The 24,576-nt window shown below is 38.1% G+C and overlaps 1 protein-coding gene across 4 annotated transcripts in view; it reads right to left on the bottom strand.

The window, feature by feature from the left end:
• The window catches only part of AKAP6 (A-kinase anchoring protein 6), a 673,781-nt gene that overhangs the window by 315,014 nt on the left and 334,191 nt on the right, over positions 1-24,576 (bottom strand). For all 4 annotated transcript variants that reach the window (XM_072623292.1, XM_072623290.1, XM_072623293.1 and 1 more), the window contains one exon: positions 4,226-4,348. In XM_072623292.1, coding sequence (XP_072479393.1) covers positions 4,226-4,348 — 123 coding nt within the window. The remainder of the gene's footprint in view (positions 1-4,225; positions 4,349-24,576) is intronic.

Here is a 24,576-nt window from a genome sequence, read left to right as displayed (position 1 = left end):
ATGGATGGATGGATAGATGGATAGATAGATGGATAGATAGATAGATAGACAGATAGATGATATATATATATGTATATATATACATACACACACGTATTTGTGTACATATGTATGTATATATAGGAATCACAGGTATAGACTGTACTATTTATATTTTCTATATTTCTATACTACATACTATTCTCTGTATTATAGAGGATATTCACATGTGTATATATTTGTACATCCATAGACATATAAATTCTTATATTTATACAAATACAAAAATATGCATTTTGGCATCAATTCTTTGGTTTAAAAAAATGATGCTTTAATTCACGTATGATTTCAGAAGTGAATTTTGAATTAAATGGGAATGACAGATCAAGTCCTGGAAGCATGTGTTTGGTAAGCCTGCTTATGGAAGTTTAGAATGGTATGTGGAATGGTATTCTACAATTATTTCAGTCAATCAACAGGCATTTTACTAAATGTTTACTAGGTGTCAGGGACTATATTAGGGAAATCAAGGTAAAAATATGATTCATGATCTCAAGTAACTCACTTTCTAATGGGAATTTGCATTCTAGTCTTTCCTGTGCAGTAAAGAAAAGGCCTTTTGATTGACTGGATTTGAGTGGGGAGAATAAAGGGCTCAATACCTGAGGAGAGGTGTTTTTTGGGGGGGCGGGGAGTCAAGGGGGTGGAAATAATGCATGAGTGCATGGCTTTAATGTCGCTTCTCTATCTATCGTATTTATCCTTCCCTGCTTTTAGTTGAAGATATACTAGAAATGACTATAATCCTGTGAGCTTCAGAAGGCAAGTAGGACAAGCTACCAGAAGTCCAGGGTTTTCAGGCAACTGAGTCAGGTGACACTGAGACCTGCAGCCAGGGGAGTTTTGCTCTCCAGTACACATCATATTTGGAAGTGAACTCGGTGGATTGAATTATTATTATTATTATTATTTGCTGTTCAGTCATTTCAGTCATATCTCTTTGTGACTCCATTGGGGGTTCTCTTGGCAAGGATACTAAATAGGTCTGGCATTTCCTTCTCTAGCTCATTTTGCAGATGAGGAAACTGAGGCAAACAAGGTTAAGTGACTTGCCCAGGGTCACACAGCTAATTAAGTGTCTGAGGCTGTATTTGAACTCAGGAAGAGATAGCTTCCTGATTCCAGTCCTAGCACGCTATGCACTATGGCGCCACCTAGCAGCCCCAAAGGCAGTGGAGCGAATACTTTGTAGCAACTGTTTTCAGTTTGAATCCACTTTCTCCAAACACCAACATGATATAAGGAAGAATGTGTCCCAGGTAAGGGAAACATTTTGTACTTGGGTTTTTGTAATACCTTTTCAGTAGATACCCTTGTGCAAGAGTTAACCAACATAAATTGGTTAAATTGACACTAGAGCACTAGTAGCTGAGTACATCAATCATATAAGAGACAAACTAACTGTAACTGGTGATTGATATTGAGGAGAAGATACCTGTATGGGTGAGTGCTCAAGCCAAGGGGTTACAGAGAACCCTATAACCTTTTAGGTTTCCTTCTAGAAAGCTGAGGGGATGTAGCCTGCTCTCTTGGCTCCAATTAAACAGTGCCAGGAGAAACTGGGATAAGTACCACCATCGCCACCCCCCATCCCCCCATTCCCCTCCACACATACACACACACTCCCCAAGAGATCTTTTGGACTACACGAAATAATGTTATAGAGACAGGTCTAGAGATAAAGTATCTTTTGACTATTTACAAAACTTCCAATATATCACTTTTTAAAACAATGTAACTCAGAACCCTGGCAGAAAAACTATTCTCCCTTAGTAAATAGGAATTACAGGATAATAGGTTTTAGAGCCGGAATCTGAGATCATTCCCTTTTGGTAAGAAAACTGAAACAAAGAGAGAGCTGGATGATTTGTCCAAGGACGCAAGAGTGGATAATAGCAGACCTTGGATTTGACAACAGTTGCTTTGGTTTCAAAGCTGTTCCTCATTGAACTCAACCATACGACCTTCTTAAACCAGAGAGGAAAAGTTCAAGATGGCCACTTTGAAAAGCTCTAGCAAACCAAGCCTTCCTTCCCTCCCTTTCTCTCTCAGTCTTACATTCTTTCTTCCCTCCCTCTGTTCTTTCCTTTCTTTTTTCCCTCCTCTTCTTTCTTTTATTTCCTTTCCCTTCTTTCTTCCTTCCCTTCCTCCCTTTTTCCCTTTCTTCTCTCCCTCCCTCCCTTTATTTTCTTTTGTTCCTTGCTTCTTTCCTTTCTTCCTTCCACCAACATTTAAGCAACACCAGCTACGTGGAGTATAGATTCTCCTTCAGTGATTCCATCAATCTTTGAAATAATAATGGTTTCATGCATGAGTAATGATTCTTGAATTTTACTTCAGAACATGCAGAAGTACAGGGAGAGAGACGCCAGGAGGGCAAGGGCAGGGCCAGCGAGCAATGAATGCTAAGCGTTGAGAGAGCAGTTCCTTTAACCTGAGCCCTGTAATTTAGAAGGCCAGTGTTGGGCAGAGGTTGCCACAAGGAACAGAGTAAGGAGTCCTGTCACAGTGACTTTGAGGATGGGAGCATGCATTGGTTACAGAGTGGCCTAAGTCACTCAGACCCCAAAGAGGAGAGAGATCTTTGTTCACTGCTATCCTGACTTGGATTTCAATAAATTTCCTTAAGCTAAAAGGCTCTTTATGCCCCTGTGCCCTCCGGGACCTCGAAAACTCAATGTGTTTGCCATAAAATATTAAATCCAGAGAAATCAAGACAGTGTGCTTAATGTGAAATAAAGTTCATATACTCCTGTTTAAACACAGATTAGAATCTCTGTCAGAACAATACCAGTGAAAAGTTGACATTCTAATTAATACAATTTACATCACAAAGCATGGAATATCTTTATCTTGCTGTTACAAAATGTACACCCCCATTTATAAATGGGGGGGGGTGGAACCGAACCTCTATTGGAGTAGGGAATTGACAGTATAGGAGATATTTTAAAAATCAAATACAGGAAAAGATATAAGGGTCACTGGTATTTTTAAACACCATCCGATCAAGTCTTTGAAAAGAAATGCCATACAACTCCTTACGGAATATCACACAGTTTTCTGAAACTCTACCACTCAAAAGACTGATTGTCATAGAGCGGCATGATTTTGAGACAGATCTTGTGGTGACATCAAACATAGTGCAAGAAATATCTTATAGGATCTCTTTAGCAAGTTCCAAAGCCCAAACCTGGCACTGGATCATCTCTCATTCATTTTGAATGCCTACAGAATGAGACTCAATCCAAATTCTGAATATGTAAAGGAGGGCAGGGAACCTGCCCCACAGTTGGGTAGTCATGGATTCATGTTCACAGCCTTTGTCAATTTTATGCTCTCAGTGAAGGGAATAAAGATGAGAGCCTTAAAGCCTGGATTTTCATTTCCTACGACAATGTGGTTTGTCTTCATGCTTTATCACAGCTCCAGGACTTGGTTTCCACCCCTTCATAATTGATATCGGCCATTTGAAGCATTCAGTAAAAATCTCATGAGGTTCATCAAATGTCCCTCAGTCTATAATTCTTGCTTCTAACAGATTCAGCAGCATATTCATCCAAGTGTTTTCCACTTCTCCTCAATGGCTTTGCTTTTGCACAGGGACAGAGACAAGTATAATGACAGTTGTATTAATTATATGCTAAAAAAAAAAAAACCTATATAGCTTCAAAAATGATTGAGATCATCATTTTAAATATTTTATTAAAATAATTCAGTGTAAAGTAGATAAAGCAGACCCTCTTGATAATGAGAGGTTCATTAATTTTACAGGGATTCTGGAAGGCTTAGTTGGAATGGTCACTGGAATTACCTTTACAAAAAATGCTCTCAAAAAGAAAAAAAGGAGAGAAAAATCTTTCATTCTATCTTTATGTAGCAAGGTTCCTATATCATTTTTGACTGATATGACAAGACTCTTTGCCTTTATAGTTCTATCTCTGGAAAAGAAGCTTTGAATTCAGAGCTAAAAATAGAGAATATTTCATTTCTTCGTAGTACCTGGAATAAGTGGCAAATTTTCAGTTTCTGTAGTTTAAATTTACAATATTAGAGCTTGTTTTTATTAACATAAAACCACATCCTGATATCCCTCCCTTCTCCCCCATCATCCCTTAGTGGGGGGAAAAAAGCCAAATATTAAAATATTTCAATTACTGATAACAACTAGAGCGTAATCTTGTCCTACCAAGTGTGTCTCCAGGTAGAGTTTAAGGCCATCCGTCTCTGCTTTAGGGGGAGTCCAGTTTTCTGTTGTTTCCATGGCTTCATTTAGCCACTGAATGAATTCATCGAGTTTGCTTACAAATGCCTATTGAGATAAGAGAGAGAATAAAAGGACAAGAAAAGCATAGTGGTTAGTAAAAAGTCAATTTTGAAGAAAACTTCCTGAGAGATTTTGTGGAAATCAGTACACCTAGTCACTTTGGTCCTGGTTTCCTCTTTGCTACAGCACAAAATTTTAGTCCTGCCCACACCCAAAATCCATTAAAATGGACAGAAACTACCAGTGACCAATATACATTTATTCCTAGCAAACACTGTCTATGAGATTTAGGTTGCATTGGCTTATGAGTGGTGTTTCTTCTAATGGTGACAAATATTCAGAGATACATAGTCTTCCATTCCTCTCAACAATAAATCAGAGCAGGTCTTGCAGGAACTTATATTTAGGGACAAGATCTATCCTCACAAAAGACTATGCATTCTTCTCAAGCTTAAATGAAATGGAAGATTAAGATGTTAGACAACCTTAGACAGAGCCGGAAATTTAATCAAAAATCAGGGAGCTGTTTAAATAATCCTTTGAGAAGTCCCTTTGACAGTCCAGTATCTGAAACTAAGTGCTGGTGTTTGGAAGGAAGGACAAGGCTGGAAGAGGAAGCAGACCAAGAAACTAATATGACAATCGAAGTCTCCAGAGGTGTCCTGGTCATAAAGAAGTGTTCTTGACTGGAAAGCACAAATCACAATAATCCTACTATTTTTCAAATAGTGGCTATAAAAATTTATTGGAACCTTTCAAAAGAACACATCTGCAGAAACTGAAAATAATTTGAAAAACTGAAAAACCCAACATGAAACTGACTGAGAGATGGATAATGACAAGGGCCCAGTTTTTCATATGTAGGTAAACAGCACCACCTGGAGGTCTAAAAGTATATAGGTCAGCTTACACATTTGGATGGATGCTTTCAAAGGCTATTTTCCCAATTTAAACTACACTATTTTTCAAGTGTGATCCTAAGAATTTATTAAACAGATACACACACATGCATGCACACACACATACACACAATCAGAAGCATTTTCAGTCAAAGAAACCTTTGTTTGAGACTATATGTGAATCAGAAAGCTTAGATGAAAAGTCATTCCCTTGCCATGTTTTATATGGCTGTATTGTTCTCTATTAGCCCTTGATGATGATCTAAAATTAATAGCATCTTATTTACTTTGTCTCCAATGAATGAAAATATCAGTGTCCATTTGGTTCACAGCTACAAAACTGTCCAGGAAAGTCACAATTATATTAAAAGCAACTTAGCCTGAAACAGAAGGCTATGCAAATCCAACAGAACTGATTAAATTACTATGGTCTAGCTAGCCTAAAGAAGAAGTTCCTAAACTTTGTTGTGTCACAGACCTCTTTGGTAGACTGTTGAAGCATATTTTTATTCCTTTTTGAAGTATTTTTTTAAAAATAAAAGCTAAACTTAAAGATCTAGTAAATGTGAAATTCAGTTAGCACTTAGTGAAAATAAATAAGCCATTTTTTCCTCAACCAACTCCATTGATCCCCTGAAATTTCTCCACAGACTCTGGGACCTGTGAACTCCAGTTTAAGAACTCCCATTCCATAGTATCTCAAGTCCCATTTTTGCACATCATGGAAACTAAAAGAAAGATTGCATTTATTCACCCACCTCCACTGTGTCTTTTCTAGGTCTGATGTTCTTAATTTAGAGGTAGAGAACTTTTTTTAAAAAATATATTTTATAACTCTATTTCAATATACTTTGTTTCTTTCATAAACCTGGATATTTCACTTTATGCATTGAAAAATATTATTCTGAGAAGGAGTGCATAGGCTTTCCAAGACTGTCAAAGGGGCTTGTCTCAGTCACGTACACACACACACACACACACACACACACACACACACACACACGTGCACACATTAAAAGCTCCTTCTCTAGGTAAAATTTTCATATATTTAGTAAAATAGCATTAATTTATTCCCCTTCTTCCCTAAAACATTTTCCTGGTCTGGTTGTATTCTCTGGATTTGCAACCTAACTGCCCTTTATTCCCCTTCAAATTCATTCCTATTATTCCTAGGTCTAAACTATAAGTTCATGCAGAAGTAACAATTACGATCCTTCTTTTTTTTTATTATTACCTGTATTTCCATAATCGTTTGACTTACTTTCCTCTTTTCTTTCCTCCAAAATCCCTACATATTCCAAGTTCACAGATGTATAAAACTAAACTCAATTATTTAAGTATGGCTGCTACCTGTTCCAAACTGTACTCCCAGGATCTTTTCCTACCAGTGCTGCTAACAGGAATCTTGCAAATTCAAATCAGATTTTATATTCATCATGCCCTCATATTTAGAGATGACAGGCCCCTCAGATATACACCTGGTCAAAGACCTAAGTCATAGTAAGATTCAAAAAGAGGGAATCAAAGTCCATTCCTGTATTATGGCTTAGGTACAAATTCTTAAAAACATTAAAAAGTCAATGGAGAACACTTGTCCCTCACAAAGGGTGTAAGGGTTTTGAAGGGTAAAAGTTGAAAGGTAACAATTTGCCAAATTCTCCCAAAGTTTAAGTAAACCTGAAATTTATTGGAATTTGGACTTTGGCAGTTATATCTATATACAAAACAATTGATTAAGAAGACAAGAATTTGATCAAGCAGAAAATTATTTTAAAAGTAACAAGCCGAATTTAGGAAAACAAATGATTATATTTAAGTAGCTTATATTTAAGTTCCTTGAGGGCTGAATCTGTGTGTATATACACAAGGCACAGGTTACTAAAATTTGTGTTGTTGTTGTGATTGGGTTTTTTCTGTCACATCTGACTCTTTGTAACCCCATGTGGGGTTTTCTTCACAAAGATAGTAGAATGGTTTTCCATTTCTTCTCCAGCTCATTTTACAGATAAGAAAACTAAGACAAACAGGGTTAAGTGACTTGTCCCAGATGACACAGCTAGTAAGTGTCTGAGACCAGATTTGAACTCACGAAGATGATTCTTCTTCACTCTAGTTCTGCTGCTCTATCCATTGTGCTGCCTAGCCACAAAATGTGTATTATTCACAAAATAACTTCCCAACCAAATTCAGGATTTATCTTTTCAAAACCAGTTTGTAACTGATCAGTTTTCAGCTAATTTATCTGATAAGACAATACATGAAAAGCTTACTGACGTTTATAATTAGATAATAATTATAAAATTAGCTTGGATTGGTCACATTCTATGACAACCTCTCTGAAAGTTATCACATATCACAGACAGCAAAAATAAATTGTGAGGTGGTGGTGGTGAGGGAGACACAGTACATTTGTAGAGTAAGACACAATGCCTCTTTGGTTCTCTCCTTGGTACTACATCTGAACCATATGGATTTTCCACAAATTTTAATTTATCGTACCTTTTTCCTCCTTTTATTGGGGGGGGGGGGGAGGATTGTTCAAAAAGAACTATTAGATCACTCACAATGAGAACCTGAAAAATAAAATATATTATTCCCCCAAAATCTCCATAATGAAATCATTCATGATCAGTCTGAACAAAGTAGAAAATTTAAATGCTATGATCTGTCTTTAGTAAAAGTGCACATGCCTCTCTTTCTTCCATGCCTAAGAATAAGCAAAGGTTCAAGTCCTCCCAATCCAACACATTTTGTGAACATAGCCAGTATTCTCTCGCCATTCCTACAGCCCCCTCATCTTGCCATTGTTGGTATCACCCTAATCAAACTACTTTTACTCATTTTTTATATGCAGGGACAGAGAAAGGAAAGAAGTTAAAAATGGGGATGTAGGAGAAAGGAGGGGAAATAAGCATTTCTATAATGCCTACTATATACTGTGCTAAGAGTTTTACAGATGTTATCTAATCTGACACATGAACACAAAGATAGGTATGTAGACATATCATTATCTGTATACACAAAGATAGATCAGTGAGATTGTACATAATTCCCACTGAGCATGTGGCCATTAACATTTAGATGTATAGCCCAGCATGAGCGATATGCTTAAAATGTATATTGTGGATAAGAATGTGCATTTATACGTGTTTATGTACAGTTGGAAGAGACCTTAAAAGATAATCTAGTTCAGGCACTTCATTTTATAGATGAACAAATGGATATATCTATATGTCGCCTATTATATAAGCCTCACAAAGGCCTATGCTATATTCTTAGAAGGTGAATTGAATAGTTACCTACAAGAATATATGCATATATACACACACACATACATATTTATATGTATATAAATATATATTTTTTTTGTTGCTCAGTTACTTCTCAGTCATGTCCAACTCCTTGTGATTCCACTTAGGGTTTTCTTGGCAGAGATACTGGAGAGGTTTGTCATCTCCTTCTCCAGCTCATTTTCCAGATGAGGAAACTAAGGCAAACAGGGTTAAGTGACTGGCCCAAGGTTATACAGCTAGTAAGTATCTGAGGTCAGATTTGAACTCAGGAAGACTCGTCTTCCTGAGTCCAGGCCTGGCACTCTGTCCACTGTGCTATCTAGCTGCCTCTATAAGTGTAAATACACACACATAGAAATATGTGCATTTATATTTATATGTGTGTATATATGTATACATGTATATATATGTATATATATGTACCTACATATGTGTGTATATATATATATATATCACACAGGCAAAGTGAGGATACTCTGGAAATACATTCATACTTATTCATCTAGAGATTCTAAGTTTATTATAATCTAACCCAAGCATTTAAATACATATTATGTACAAGGAATTGTTCTAGGCACTAGGAATACAAAAGCAAAAATGAAATACTGTCCCTGCCTTCAAGTAGCTTATATTCTATTGGTGGGATACATCGTATAAACAGTATATTCATGACAATTTAAATGGAGAAAGAACGTTAACAGCTATCAGGAAAAACCTCGCATAGAACCTGACACATTATTAGAGCCTTGAAGCAAGCTAGAGGTTCTTAGAGCTGGTGATGAAGAGGGGGTACATAGGTTCTAGATGCAGCAGAAGTCCATGTAAAATCATGAAAGTGGGAGATGATCCCCCATCTCAGGGAATAGCAAGTATTGCACTTGGGCTGGAATGTGGAGGGAGAGAAGAATAAGGAAGAGTTAAGCCCAGAAGGTATAAGAGTAAGATTTCCTATGCTGATAATCCGCTGAAATGTCCTCTCATCTCATATTTTACTTCTTTTGTCCTTATCGTGTTCCATCTTACGCTATAATATTTTCTGTCTATAAATGTAAGTGTTGACTGAATCCTCTCCCACATTCTCTGTGTGTATGTGTGTGTATACACAGACACGCACACATACATATATGAATATATATGTATATGCACATATATGTATATGCAGATTTATTTACATATATGTTCATCAGATTATGTAGTGTTACATACATATGTTATATTCCCAAACTCTCTCTAGATTGTAACAAAGGGTGTTTGGTACATATTCAACAGCACAGTAGAAATATTATTACTATATTACGTAACTAACACTAATTTTAATGTATTAACGTATAGCTAACATTCATATAGACTTCTAAGGTTTGCAATACGCCTTCCATGTATTATCTCATTTGATCCTCACAACAACCCTGTGAGGTAGGTGCTATTATTATCAACATTATACAGATGAGGAAACTGAGGTTTTTCAGAGCTATACAACTAGTGTCTAAGATAGGATTCACATTCCAATCTTACTGCCTTCCAGTTCGATATTGTGGGTTCAAACGCCACCTCTGACACTAGCTGTGAGCATTGCAAGTTAGAACCTATTGAACCTTGATTTCCTCATTTACAAATTAGTGGTAATAATGAAGTATTCATTTCACAGGGTTGTTGTGAGGCCTAAAGGAGATAATGAATGTAAAGTGCTTTACAACCTCCAAAACATTATATAAATGTCAGCTGTTATTATTTAACAGCCATCATGAACGCATAAATTTTCTATCCTCATCTTTCTTATTGTCCTTTTATGTCTGTTCTCTACCTTTTTCTCTCCTACAACTTCCCTCATCCTTCCCCTATATTCTTTCCTTCCACAACAACCACCCAATAATCCACTTCAAACAAATATTTTAAGCCTGTATTATCTATGAGTTTGTATGTGCCAGAAATAAAGACAGAGAAAAACCGCAGCCCATTCTTCATTAAATGCTCACACATATTCTTTCCCTAACATACTGCTGTTCCAAGCCCATTAAATAATATAATGACCCTCTGAGGTTAATCAAAAACATTACAATAGAGTGATTCTAAATCCTCCTACAACCTTCAACCGAAACACTATTATCTGCTGTATGGTCTAAAATTCGCATCTGTTCTGCTGGTTGGAGCCAACCTAAAGATCAAGAACAAATTCTGGTCATCAGAGAAGAGACTGGTACGAAGGCCAGACCGGATTTCTGCCAACTAGGAAGATTCATTCCATTTCCAAATGGCAGGCAGTTGAGGATGATCTCACCCATTCCCATGTGTTGATTCTCTAAATCCAGCCTTTCTCTTCAATACTAGCCGCACACAGGTATCTCCTGTAAGCATCTCCAACTCACCATGTCCAAAATGGAAGCCATTGTCTTAGCCTGCCCTCCTCTATACATTTCTTTATTTCTGTTGATGGCACCAGCATCCTTTTACATAGCCAGGCTTGTAACCTTGAAGTCATTTCCAACTCTCCCCTCTCTTCACTTCCTATATCTTAACAGTTGTCAATATCTTAATAAGTCTATCTGGACATTATCTCCTACATTCATACCCCTTTTTCTACTCACAAGGTCCTCATATTGTCCTTCTAGACAAAGTACTCTGAACCTAGAGTTCCTAGATAGATTTCAGGGGGTCCATGAAACTTTGATAGGAAGAAAATTCTTTATTTTCTTTAATCTCTAATCAAAATTTAGCATTTCCTTCAATTATGTAAAAAAAAAAAACCCAACATTATTCTGAGAAGTGTTCCCTAGGCTTTCCTGGACCATCAAAGGACAAAACACAAAAATGGTTAAGAATCTCTTTTCCAGACTGTTGAAACAGTCTCTTAATCGATATCTCCATTTATAATCTATCTTTTCTCCTATCCATCTCCCACAAAGCTGCCAAAATAATCATTCTGAATCCAAATCTGATCATATCATTCCCCTGCTCTAGCCTCCTCACTGGCTCTCTCATCCACCCGCATAAAGAAGTTACGAAGGCCTTTGTTCAAATCCTACCCTCAAGTCCTTAGTGCCTTTGTGACTGAGCAAATGGCTTAATCTCTCTGAAGTTCTGTTTCCTTATCCATAAAATGGGAATAATAGTGGCACCTAATTCCCAAGACTGGTGGAAGACAAAATGAAGTAACAAACGTAAAACACTTTATAAATCTTTAAGTGCTTTATAAATGCTAGCTATGGTTATTGTTGTCACTATTATTATTATATAGTCCAACTCACTCATTTTATTGGTGAAGAAACTGAGGTCTGGAGACATTAAGTGATTTGTTTAAAGCAGCTTAGTGGCAAAGCAATGATTTCGACTCTGGTCTTCCAAATGTCAATCATCAGGCCAACCTCCTAGTTTTATAAATGAGGAAACTGACACGTAGGAAGAGATTTAGCAATAAATACATCTCTTATGCATACAATTCCAAGAAGCCTCTGCCACTGGCCAATTTTGACCTTAGAAGTTTCTTTGATTCTCTGCTACTCAGTTTTCTTATCTATAAAATAAGACAGTTAAAATACATAGCCTGTCAAGTCCCTTCTAGCTCTGAATCCATGGTCCTTTTATCCTTCCAATTCTAACATGCTAAATGTCTACACCGCAGGTGAAAAGAAGAAGTCATTCAAATAGGACTAAGGTAGGAAGGAAATGGGTAATTAGTTACTGGGAAAAAGGGGAGAAAAGAATTCAGTATTATAGAGAGTTCAATAGCAAAAAGGGTCATGCAGGACCTTTATAAATTCAACATGGTAACTACTGACAGTTGACAAATGGATAATATCAACTACAGATGGAGATTTTTTATTTTTAATCTCTGAAAAAATAAATGGATACGATAGCTTTCATTTTCCTCTACGTATTTTTGTTTTGCTTTGTTACAGCATTACATCATTATTTTTACACTCAAAATTGAAATAAAGAGGGAAAAATTCTCATGTTGAGACAGGCTCACTTGGGAGCCATGTTACTGAGAAGTAGTATTTTCTCCTAATCTTAGAGTCTGACAGTTAAAAGATAGTTAACTTAGCTTTCAGATGGAGATCTGATGGGCTTTTTCATTTCTGCTTTTTAAAACCATCTTCTTTTAATCAGGCAGAGTTCAACTCTTTAAAGGAATTTGTGATGAGCCCATATGCTTAAAAATGGATGGGCAGTTTTGTAGAGGGCATTGAGCATTGTACAGTTTATTTCTAATTTACTAAGATCAAGCTCAAAGAGGGAGTTATGTGATGAAATGAGGATACTCAGAAGGGTTCTCCCATCCAAGTTCAGCAATAAGAAAGCTCTTGGTTTAATTCCATAGAGATCTGTCTATTTTCTTTGGAAATTCCAGTACTCATCTCACACGGCTTGCTTTGTTCATAATTCTGTTTGCTTCTTTGTTTTTATCCAGAAACATAAAAACTCACCTTTCTCAAAGAACAGAGCAGATCAAAGAAATATAAGTGAGAACCTGGGCACATGATTTAAATCAATCAGTCTGTATATTGAGATAGAGATATATAGATACATTTCTATATATACGTATAGATTGATATTGTCGACAATGTTTGTTATTATATCACGGTCTTCTTTAAAGAAAAAAACTATCCTTCCTCCTCTCTTCCAGACTGAGCCCTTATTTCTAAGAAAGAAAAACAATGAAGCAAAAACAGTCAGATCTAGTAAATACATCTGACAAGGTCTACAGCAGAGCTGGGGAACCTTCAGCCTCCGGGCCACATGTAGCCCTCTGGATCCTCAAGTGTGACCCTTAGACTGAATTCAAACTTCACAGAACAATTTCCCTTAATAAAGGTATTTGTTGTAAAATTTGCACTCAGTCAAGAGGCTGCACCCAAGGACCTAGAAGGCCACATGTGACCTCAAGGCTGCAGGTTCCCCACCCCTGGTCTACAGCATTCTATCCTTGTAGTACCCTACTTCTCCAGACTAAGAAGGAAAGAATAACATATTTTTTCTTACAGTATATTTAATTAATACCTCTGGTCTTTACATCATGGTTATTCTCCAGTTTTGTGACAGAGAAAAGCATTTAAGTACAAAACATCCCCTATAGGAAAGTACCATTCTTAGTCACATTAACTGTTTTTCAAGAGTCAGAGATCACATAAACTCCAAAGTGAGATTTTTACGTTTCTTGAAGGCAGGGACTGAACAGTCGTCAATCTGGTATTCCTAAAGAATTTTGCACATAGGCCTCATTCAATAACTATTTGTTATTAAATAATACTCTGAACCTTTTATCTCTCTCACTCACACTAAACATACTCTTTTCTCTTTCTATTACATTTGATCCATTTAAAACAACCCAGTTCCTTCAAGTCACTAATCCATTTCCCCCATGTTTACCTCCATAGCCTAGATTGGTGTTCTACTGCCTTAAAATTTCTTGCCCCCTTCACCTTCCTGTGACTGGATTCATCATTCTGTGTCACTGTTCATGGAATGGGGCAATGGAGTAGAACCCCTGTATCTTAGTGTTGGAAGGGAACTCATCCATGCCATGGAAATAGGGGTCGGACCTATGATTTAAATGGCATAGGGAAATGTCAGAGGAAATTACCTTAGATGAGGATATCACCTCTAGTAATGAACATTGGCACTTTTCTCTGCAACTTAGAGAGTCTTAGAGAGTTGACAACATCATGGAAAAATGAAGTTTGCTCATAGTCACACAGCCAGTATATGTCAGAGGACAAATTCAAACTCAAGTCTTTCTGGTTCTGAGGCCAGCTCTCTGTCCATGATGGAATGCTGCCTCTTTGTTCTAGTTCAATCCATCCCTGAATAAGAATCTAGTCCCTTTACCATACGGGCTGATTTTTTCTGGATGTAATCCTATTTTTCAATGTCCTTCCTAAAATACACTATTCAGAATTGAGAAGAACATTCCACTTGTGGTTATAGTAGGGTAGGTACAGAGGAACTATCATCAGCCTGATTCTGAATTTACATATCCACTAACAGAGACTATAATATTTTAACAGATAGAGTGCTAGGTCTTAAGTCAGGAAAATTCATCTTCCTGAGTTCAAATCTGGCCTCAGACACTCACTACTTGTGTGAACCAGGGCAAGTCACTCAACCCTGTTTGCTTCAGTTTCCTCATCGGGAAGATGAGCTGGAGAAGGAAATGGCAAACCACTCTACTGTCTTTGACAAGAAAACCACAAATGAGGTCACAAAGAGTTGGACAATAGCATCTAATGCTCCCTGAGGTTGATCCCTCTATATGCAACAATGATCCATCTGCTCCCACCTATTTTAGAATAGGTTCTTGGGTGTGGCCTTTTGAGTGAGTCCAAGTTTTATAGAACAAATCCTTTTATTAAGGAGATTTGTTCTGTGAAGTTTGGACTCAGTCAAAGGATGGCACTTGAGGACATAGAGGGCCACATGTGAGGCTGCAGGTTCCCCACTCCTGTTCTAGAATCTTAATTTAACAGCCTTTTTCCTGATTCATCTTCAGGCTCTCCATCTCCTCCTTTAAAATGAGAGCATTTAACTAGATGGCCTTTGAGGTTCCTTTCAACTCCAAATCTATGATCTTTTGACACTATCAGTTATCCTATAACTGCCTCCATCTTTGGCTGCAAGGAATAATTGACATGAGGAATTCAAAGAAACAGGCAAAGAATTCTTTGAACTGATACAGAATGAGGAAAGCAGACCCAGAAGAACAGTACACACATTTACTATAACCACACAAACAAAGACAACTAAGTGGCAATACAACCCCAATCAAAAACATTGGGCAAGATACTGATCTATGCCCAATTTCTGCCAGGCTGCTTTCCAGTTTTCTAATTTTTGCCAAATAAAGAATTCTCATCCCCAAAACTTAAGTCTCTACACCTGTCAAATACAAGATTACCATATTTATTTACTGCTTTAAATTGTATGTCTACTGTGTTCCATTAATCTACCTTTCCATTTCTTGTCCAAAACCAGATAGTTTTGATAAGTACTTCCTTAAGTACTAACCTATAAAGAGCACACGTATCCTTATTTTTAAAAATATAAAACTGTCAAAATTCAAAACTGGATATGTTACTGGTCACAATTGCCCTTTTATGCTATTTTGCTTAGTTATTCCAACAACACAGAGTGATTGTATATCATGGTAGACTCTATTATGAATAAGTTGGGATCTCTCCTTTTCAAGGATAATATACTGTGCTGACTTTCCTGTTATCTCTCTACTGTTTCTTCTCTGTCTCCTTCACTATCTTCTCATCTTCTACTTGACCCTGGAGCCCTGAGCTTCAAATTGGTAAGAAGTCACCATTTCCAGTCCTATAGAGATCCTGCACACCACTACGGGAGGGTGTCCTTTCTTTGAAAGAACCAGCCGAATTCTATGAAGCTTTAACAATTTTCCTACCACGCTCTTGAGCACTAGTAATTCTACCTTTTACTTCAGATCTGGCACTTTACCTGTACCCTGAGAAACACTGGGTTTCTGATCAGTAAGACCTCATGATTTCCAATCCAATGCAGACCCACCATGCTGCTACTCTCCAGCAATCTTCATGCCATACTATCTCACTATCCCACCCCACCCCAACCCATGTTTTCCATCTATAGCTTTGGAAATAAGCAATTATATTATCATGACTATTCTGAGAAATGATGTTTCAATCAATTGTTCCACACCCCTGTGATTTCCCAACCTGCCTAACCACCACTCCCTTGTATGTACTAGAATGTAAGTTCTTTCAGAGTGGGAATAATGTTGCTTTTAAAATTTATATCCCCAGCACTTAGTGCCTGGCACATAGTAAGCACTTTATAAAGGCTTTTTCATCCATCCATTCATTCATTCATTCATTCATTAAAGAGAGAAGGAACGGTATAGGAGGAGAGGAAGAAGAACGGGGGGGGGGGGGATCAAAGAGGACAAAGGAAGAAATAAAGTAACTCAAGAGGATAGAAAGATTCTCGTATCACAAAGGCTCAAGTGTTGAAGTTCTAGGGTTAGATATTATCTCTGCCCTTAAGTCAGAATGGCAGGGCTTCAACAAATGAAAAGCTCCCAAAAAAATGATCAGATAATGTAGAGCATGAGGCTGTCAAGCGGACAGAGACAAGGAAAGGAAATGAAGGGATTGGAACTATATGATCTTTCTATGTTGACATAGTGGGATGCTATTCTGAACTATGCATTAAGCAGTAAGGGTGAGTCTAGATAAACCCTCCAGTGCTTTGCACTCCCCCAAACTTCACCACCATGACTCAGGTGACTTCTTACCCAGAACTTCTCTCTGCTATGCCAACCCCTTTCTCCTATGGGTAAGTTCTTTCCCAGGCCCTCATTTTAGGAAGGGTCCAAGTCAGTTTTGTTTCATTCCCCTCCAGGCTGTCAGTCTTACTCTCAAGATTTTACCACTATACCTCAGGGCAGTTATCTTTTTTCCCTCCTACAGCCTCCTAATAGGCAAGGTCTTTCCTCATAGGAATGTAAGCGCCTCAAGGGCAGGGACTTTCTTTGTGCACCAATCTGAATCCTCAGATCTGGCACCTAGCAGGTGCTTAATAAAGGGGAAAGGAAGGGAATAAGCATTTATATAACACTTACTAAGTGCTGGATGCTCACCATAATGCTGTGAGGTAGGTACTGATATTAACTTCATCTTAGAGTGGAAGAAACTGAGGCAAACAGAGGTTACATGATTTGCTCAGGTCATACAGACACTAAGTGTAGAAGACTAGATTTGAACTCAGGTCTTCCTAATTTCAAGCTCAATACTCTAATCACTGGACCACCTAACAATGAATAAAAGCACATTGCCTTGTTGCTTGCCTACCTAAGGTCAAATCCTGGGTCTGTGACATACTTCTGGCATGATCTTGGTCAAATCACTTAACTTCCTGGGACCCTCATTTCCTCATCTATAGAATGAGGGGACTGAGGTAGGTGATGTCCAAGGGCCCCTATATAATGATTGTGCAGACCGAGTACCTTTTGTGTTCATAAAAGGGAATGTATTTAATTTCGAAGGCAAAACAAGAAAAATATAAGGGAAATGTGACAGGAGTTTAAGGATAATAAAGTCAATAGAAGAGTGGGGAAAGAAATAGAACTACTCTCCCCTTAAGGAATTCTGCAGCAGAGGATGTTTAAAACATGTATCAGGAGCCAAAGGCAGTAGCAGAGTGAGGATCAGATGTCCTGTACCTAAAAAGGCTCTGGATGAAATGAGTGTATAACACAAGCTCTACATCCTTAGAGCCTGAAACCATGCCTTGCCATAGGAGCTGCTCTGTATGTGTATTTCTGCTTAAATTTGTTGAATGTGTTTATCTCAGCCTTGCAAACAAGCTCAAAGTTTTTTTAAATCTTTTGGTTGCTGTTTTTTCCCACTATAAATTATCAGTATACCTTGACCTCGAGAGGAATACAGCTAACAATAATAAAGAACTCCATCTTCTCTGCAGTACATCACTCTGGTCACTGACTGTCCTCTGATTAGCTTGCTAGGTGGCGCACTAGAGCTAGAGTCAAGAAGATCTGAATTCAAATCTAGCCTCAGACACTTAATACTTATGTGACTCCCAAGCAAGTTGTTTAACTTAACTGTGTTCCATTGTTTCCTCAACTGAAAAATGGGGATAATAATGGCACTAACTTCCCAAGGCTGTTTTAAGGCTCAAATGAGATAAGCAGTTGAAAAATGTTTCACAAATTTTAAAAACTATATAAGTGCTGGCTACATAAGATGATGATGAGGATGATGATGGTGATGATGTTTTGGGGAAGACTCCATTTTACAAAATCTTATTTGTTTTCCAAATTTGGTCATACCTAGGAGAGCTTTTCTTCTGTGTCAATTCTTAAAACCCCATTGCCTCTATTCACAGATGCTGGAGGCAACAATCCACGGAGAAGAAAAGTAAAATTCAGTATTGGCAGGTGCAGCAATAACCTGCCTTGCAGGGGCCATCCCTCGGCTGCTTCTTAAAGAAGCCTGTTCTCTGAAGGGGAGTTACCTCATCCTGAGTTCCTGAATAGACCTTGGCCCAAGGGGCCAAGGTCATTCATTGCATCCTGGGTCATTTCCAGTCATCCTGATGAATATCAGGTCACTGGATTCAGATGGCTCTGGAGAAGAAGTGAGGCTGCTGACCTGCACAGCCCTCCCTCACTCAAAACAAAGTCAAGTGCAAGTCATGTCATCATTTTTCTGATGGCATGGTCTTCTTCAGCAATGAAAAATGAACACAGCACTCTGTTTTAAATAATAAGAAGCAAAGCTAGAAATGATCATAGGATCATAAATTTAGCACCAAAAGGAATATTAGAGGGTCCTGAGTTCAACACACATATTTCACAAATGAAGAGATGGAGACATTTCAAAGGTTTGGTGATTTGCCCAGAATCAGAGGCAGGGTCCGAATCCAGGTCTTCTTGATGGTGTGACCAGTGACCTGTCCACTATTAAACCGATAATTTAATCCAGTTTCCTGATTTCACAAATGTGCAAAGTCAGGTTCCAAGATGTTGTAACTGTCTTTAGCTAATACAGATAGTACGCCACAAAGTCATGATTCAAGTCACCTTCAGAAGCTCTTTTTGCCATACTATAAATGTAACAGATTTCCTAGCCTTCAGCAAATACTGTCACCCTGGCTATATTTAGATCCATAGTATAGTATGACCATATTCTCCCACTTTCTCCTGCACCATTTCCTCCTGGCCTTCACAGCCTCACATCCAATTTCACTCAACATTATATCACTTGGGATCCACCTTCCCTTTCCCCCTGAGGATGCAGTTCTCAATAGCTATCCCCCATGCTTATAATTCATTTCCTCCTACTCCTCACCTCTGCCTTAGAATTCCTGATTTCTCTTAAGATTCATTTGAAGTGCCACCTTCTGAATAAATCCCTTCTTGACCCTCACAGCTGCTAGTACCCCTTCCTCTCCCACACTGCCTTGTACTTATTTTGCATGTATCTATGTCTACCTATAGGTACTGACTTAATATAGAGGAGTATGGATATATTACATACATGTATGTACACATGTGTATACATCCATGTGTGTATAGATATATAGGTAAACTTATTTTCCACCTCTACAGACATATACATGTACAATAGATTACATAATATATTCCATACATACATACATATACATGCTATCTCCTCTAGTAAAATATTAGCTCCTTCAGGGCAGGGACTGTTTCACTTTTGTCTTTGTAGAATAGTACCTGACATATGGTAGGCATTTAATAAGTACTTACTGATTAAGTTGACAGAAATAATTGCTGTTAATCCTCCTGTCTAATTGAATTATATGGATCCTGTCCTAGTCAATATGAATATTCTCCACTACATAATGTCCCATTCTTTGCTTACCTTTTTTATTTTCCTCCTACACTTTTCTCCTTTGACCTTTTACTTCATTCTATGCCTTATTTTTCTCATTCTTTCTCTTTTTTCTCTTCCTTCCTTCCACTCTTATTTAGATATTTTTCTCTCCTATCATCTCAGCTTCTGCCCCTCTACACCCCTTCACTTCCTTCTCAGTTCTGTCCTCTCTTTCCTTCACCTCTCCTTTACTTTCAAATGAAGGTTACCCCACCCCCACCTCATGGCTAATTAATCACAATCTGTAGACAAGATTGCCTATGGTTCCAAGGAAGGGGGCTGGCTCTTTTACACTGAAATAGAGAGTTGAAAATGTTATTACAGTCATATGTTTATGGTAGCCCTGAATATTTTCCTGATTAGCAAGTTCTCCTTGTAAATCAACACTAAATTTTAAATAACTGGAAAATTGATGCAAATAAGTAGATGGAAATTATTGTAGAATGTGAAGGTCATTAAAAGAGATTAGCATCCCATTTGCAGATTTAATGGCATCAAGTGCATAAGAAAGCTATGGCCAATTTTTAATCTGTAAAAGGAAGAAAAATGCCTGCACCTGACCAGGAAAATTTAAGAACTGTGATCCTGGTCTTTTCCACATCAAATGGCAATTAACAGAGTTTTCTTCCTGGTTCTAACTATTACCAAAGAAAATGACCCCTTGAAGGAAGGAAAGGAAACTGAAGCATAAGAGGAAAGAGTGGGACTTATGTGAATATTCTGTAGCATTGGACAAGTGAGCAGAAGATTGGAGATTGGAGAGAAAATGACTTGTCAAAAGGGCCACTCTTTTCCATGTAGTCTATAAAAGTAAGCTGTGAAATTATGTTCCCTTTAGGGGAAGCTAGGTGATGCAGAGGATAGAACACTGACCCTGGACTCAGGAGGACCTGAGTTCGAATTTGACCTCATATACTTGACACTTACTAGTTATGTGACCTTGGGCAAGTCACTTAACCCTGACTGCCTCACCAAAAAAAAAAACAATAAAAAAAAAATTGTGTTCCCTCCTCAACTTTTGACACGTTTTTTTCTTCTTGGACTCACAGTCTGGAAAGGGAAGAGAGATTCCTTTATCTACCCCAAAAAGGGAAAATGACAATTTCCAGAAGCACATGATATGCTTAAGAGATAAGTTCCTGGGCATCCAGGAATCAAATCAGACCAAAAATGCCAGAAACTGGTATTCTGAGCTACAGAGATTACTTGATTTAGTATTCCCACTTATGAGAGATTCAAAATCAAGTGTTTAGGCACCAGATGTAGAGCGAGAAGAGGATCTCAACAGCGCTCCTTGGAGACAAACAAAAAAACACTTAAGTAGCCTCAAAAGCTAGAGAACTAGAGCCATGTCATGGGAGAACATGCTGCCTTTCTCTCTACTACTGTCATGACTTGCTGTGACATTTCAGGTTAGAGGTAAATATGGAAAGTTTGTTCAACAGCCTATAAAAATTTTATTATCTTCAGAGAAGAGCTAGTGTACTTTCTGTTTCATTATTTTCTCATGGGATCCCAGGGGTCTTTTGCATCTCTTGCATTTTCTGCTGCCTCATACCCACTACTCATACTGTATATTCAGTAACTTTATGGGAATTAGAAACCCTGTTCCTCAATTTAGGGAAAATCTAGATCCAAGTAATACCTAAATTTATTCTGGAAATTTCCCCAGTGTGAAACTCTGAGGTGGACACATGAGGCAAGGGAAAAAAAAAATGACTTTTAGCTTAGTGTATGTTAACCCAAAGTCCATGGACCTCCCTTCCTTCTTACTTACTTTCCATTTTGCTATACGTTTCCTCTTTTTCTAGAAATTGTGTGGCAAAATCCTCTCTTTTAATCCTAAACCAAAAGCGACATCTAGCCCCATAGCCTGACAGATATTGGTCAGTTTCATAAACAAGTGCCAGATAGCATCTTATGAAACCCTTTGTGGTTAAACACTCAGTAAAGCCTGATAAGGAGCATGGCCAAGACTTAAATCAAATCTCTAGTTCCAGGTGGCCACAAAAAGCTTCTTGAGGTTGAATAATAAACCAGCAACCAAAAGCTTGAGTATTTTTTTTAGGTCTTAATCACTTACAAGGCAAGTCCTTGGGCTCGCTGTGCTACAGCTTCTTGACACATAAAATACAGATAATATGAACCACTCCCAGAATTCTTATGCAAACATGAAAGAAACTGGGAAGGACATAAAACACTCCAAAAATATAATGGTGCCAGTTCGCCTAGGGAAGATTGAATGTTCATTTGGAAAAACTTAGAACAGTCCTTTCTCCTTGTTTTAAACCTGATCTCTGATTTTACTGGTGTAGAGAAGTCCCAGTGAGGAAATTTCCTCTGCCAATACAGGAGTCTGAAACTTCCAGTCTTAGAGAGTTGCCTAGACACTGGGAGATTTGTCCAGTCACACGGAGAGTATGTGATAAAGGCAAAGCTTGACCCAGATCTTCTTGACTTTATCATTCCCTGTACAAGACCTGGGATGTTTCTAGGTATCTGCTTATAGCTAGAATGCCCTCTACTACCCTTAGGGTTACTACATGTTTACTTCTACCTATCCTGGGCCTGGAGTCAGGAAGATTCATCTTCCTGAGTTCAAATCTGGCCTCTGAAATTTCTCTAGACAAGTCACTTAAGCCTCTTTGCCTCAGTTTCCTCATCTGTAAAATGAGCTGGAGAAGGAAACAGCAAACCACTTCACTACTCAAATGGGGTTGCAAAGAGTCAGACATGACAACTGAACATCTTGTCAAATATGGTAGCACAGCTCTGTAATATCACCGACTGTGAAGGCTAAGGCTTGCAGATATCCTGAGCTCAGGAAGTCTTAGCTGCAGGAGGCTATATCAATCAGGTGTCTGCACCAAGTTCAGCATTAATCTGGTTAGTCCTCAGGACTGAAGGGCCATCAAGCTGTCTAAAGTGGCATGAACTGGCCAAGGTTAGAAACAGAGTAGGTCAGACACTCAATGACAATCTGTAGTGGAATCCTGGTTATGAAAAACCCCTATACTTTCTGTCTGGGTAAAAAGGAGAGACCCATTCTTAAATATACAAATAAAACCAAAAATATACACATACAAAACATACAAACAAATGAATGAATAATGGCTGGATATAGATGATAGATGGATGGATGGATGGATAGACAGACAGACAGATAGGCAGGCAGACAGACAGATAGGCAGGCAGGCAGGCAGACAGACAGACAGACAGACAGACAGACAGATAAATAGATAGATTGATAGATAGATAGATAGATAGATAGATAGATAGATAGATAGATAGATAGATAGATAGATAGATAGATAAATGGACAAATGAACAGACAAAGGAAGAATAAATCCTACCCAGACTTCATGCTTCATCTGAACTGATACCTCCTCTAGGAACCATTTCTTAATCTCCCAAAAGGAATATCTTTCTTCCCAAAAGGAATATCTTTCCTTCCTCATTACTTTCATAGCATTTCATTGGCACTTCTTTTAACCATACTTTTTTAATCATAGTTATTTGTGAATATACCATATGTTCCCAACTAGACTATATGCTCCATCAAAGCAGAAATTAGGTCTTATTCATCTCAGTAGGCCTAACATAGTACTTTTTGCACTATATGATAATACTCAGTAAGTCAGAATCTCAGAGTTGAAAGCAATCTTGGGGGCTATCTAATTCAGCCTATACCCAGACATGAATTCTTACTACAATACCTGCAAAAGTGTTCATTCAGTATCCTCTGAAGACCCTCCCCTAAGGGGTGGGGGTGGAAATAATCTTGCAAGGCCACCTATTCCAATTTGGGACCACTCTAATTCTGAGGATGGATTTCCTTATATCATAACAAAATCAATCTCTCTCTCTCTCTCTCTCTCTCTCTCTCTCTCTCTCTCTCTCTCTCTCTCTCTCTCTCTCTCTCTCTCTTTCTCTCCCTTCCTCCCCCTCTCCCTTCTCTCCCTCTTCCTCTCTCTCTGTCATTTCTACCTACTACTTCTAGTTCTGTCCTATGAATCCAAGTGGGACAAGTCATCCATATGATCGCCAATCAAGGACTTAGAGGCAGCTATCATGACCTTTTTCCCAAGCCCCATACCCCCTGTCTTCCCTTCTCAAGGCTATACATTCCCATCTCTTCAACACATCCTCATATGAAATAGTTCCCAGTCTTCTCAATACCCTGTTATTTCTTTTCTATATGCCAGCTTGTCTATGTCCTTCCTAAAGTGTGGCAGCCAGGATTTGATTCAATACTCTAGATAAGACCTGGTCTGATGGAATCTAGGTATGCTGCGTCTATTACAAAGGTGTCAAATTCAAGGCCTTCCAGGTACACACCACAGACCAAAGAAGACTAAAATGTAATCAGGTAATGTTTAACAAAATAAATAAAGATACAATACAACATATGGAATGTTAATTTGTTGTTTTCTAAGTCAATATGTCACAGAGGAGATCAGTTTCTATGTGAATTTGACACTACTGATCTATAGCATGGCCCTGATCCATCTAAAGTATCAAAAACCATCCTTTAATAAGATGTTCTAAGACTCTTCCAGAAATACAGTTCAAGCTTACTGGCCTTTAGTTTACAGACTCTATCCTCTTTATCTCCCTAGAATCTTTCAAAGAGTAATTAGTAATTGCTAGGATTAACCTAGCCATCGTGACTTTCTTACAGTTTTATTCCA

This window comes from Notamacropus eugenii, chromosome 7 (genome assembly GCF_028372415.1).
Source record: "Notamacropus eugenii isolate mMacEug1 chromosome 7, mMacEug1.pri_v2, whole genome shotgun sequence".
Taxonomy (NCBI): Eukaryota; Metazoa; Chordata; class Mammalia; order Diprotodontia; family Macropodidae; genus Notamacropus; species Notamacropus eugenii.
This window is presented reverse-complemented; position numbering and strand designations above follow the sequence as displayed.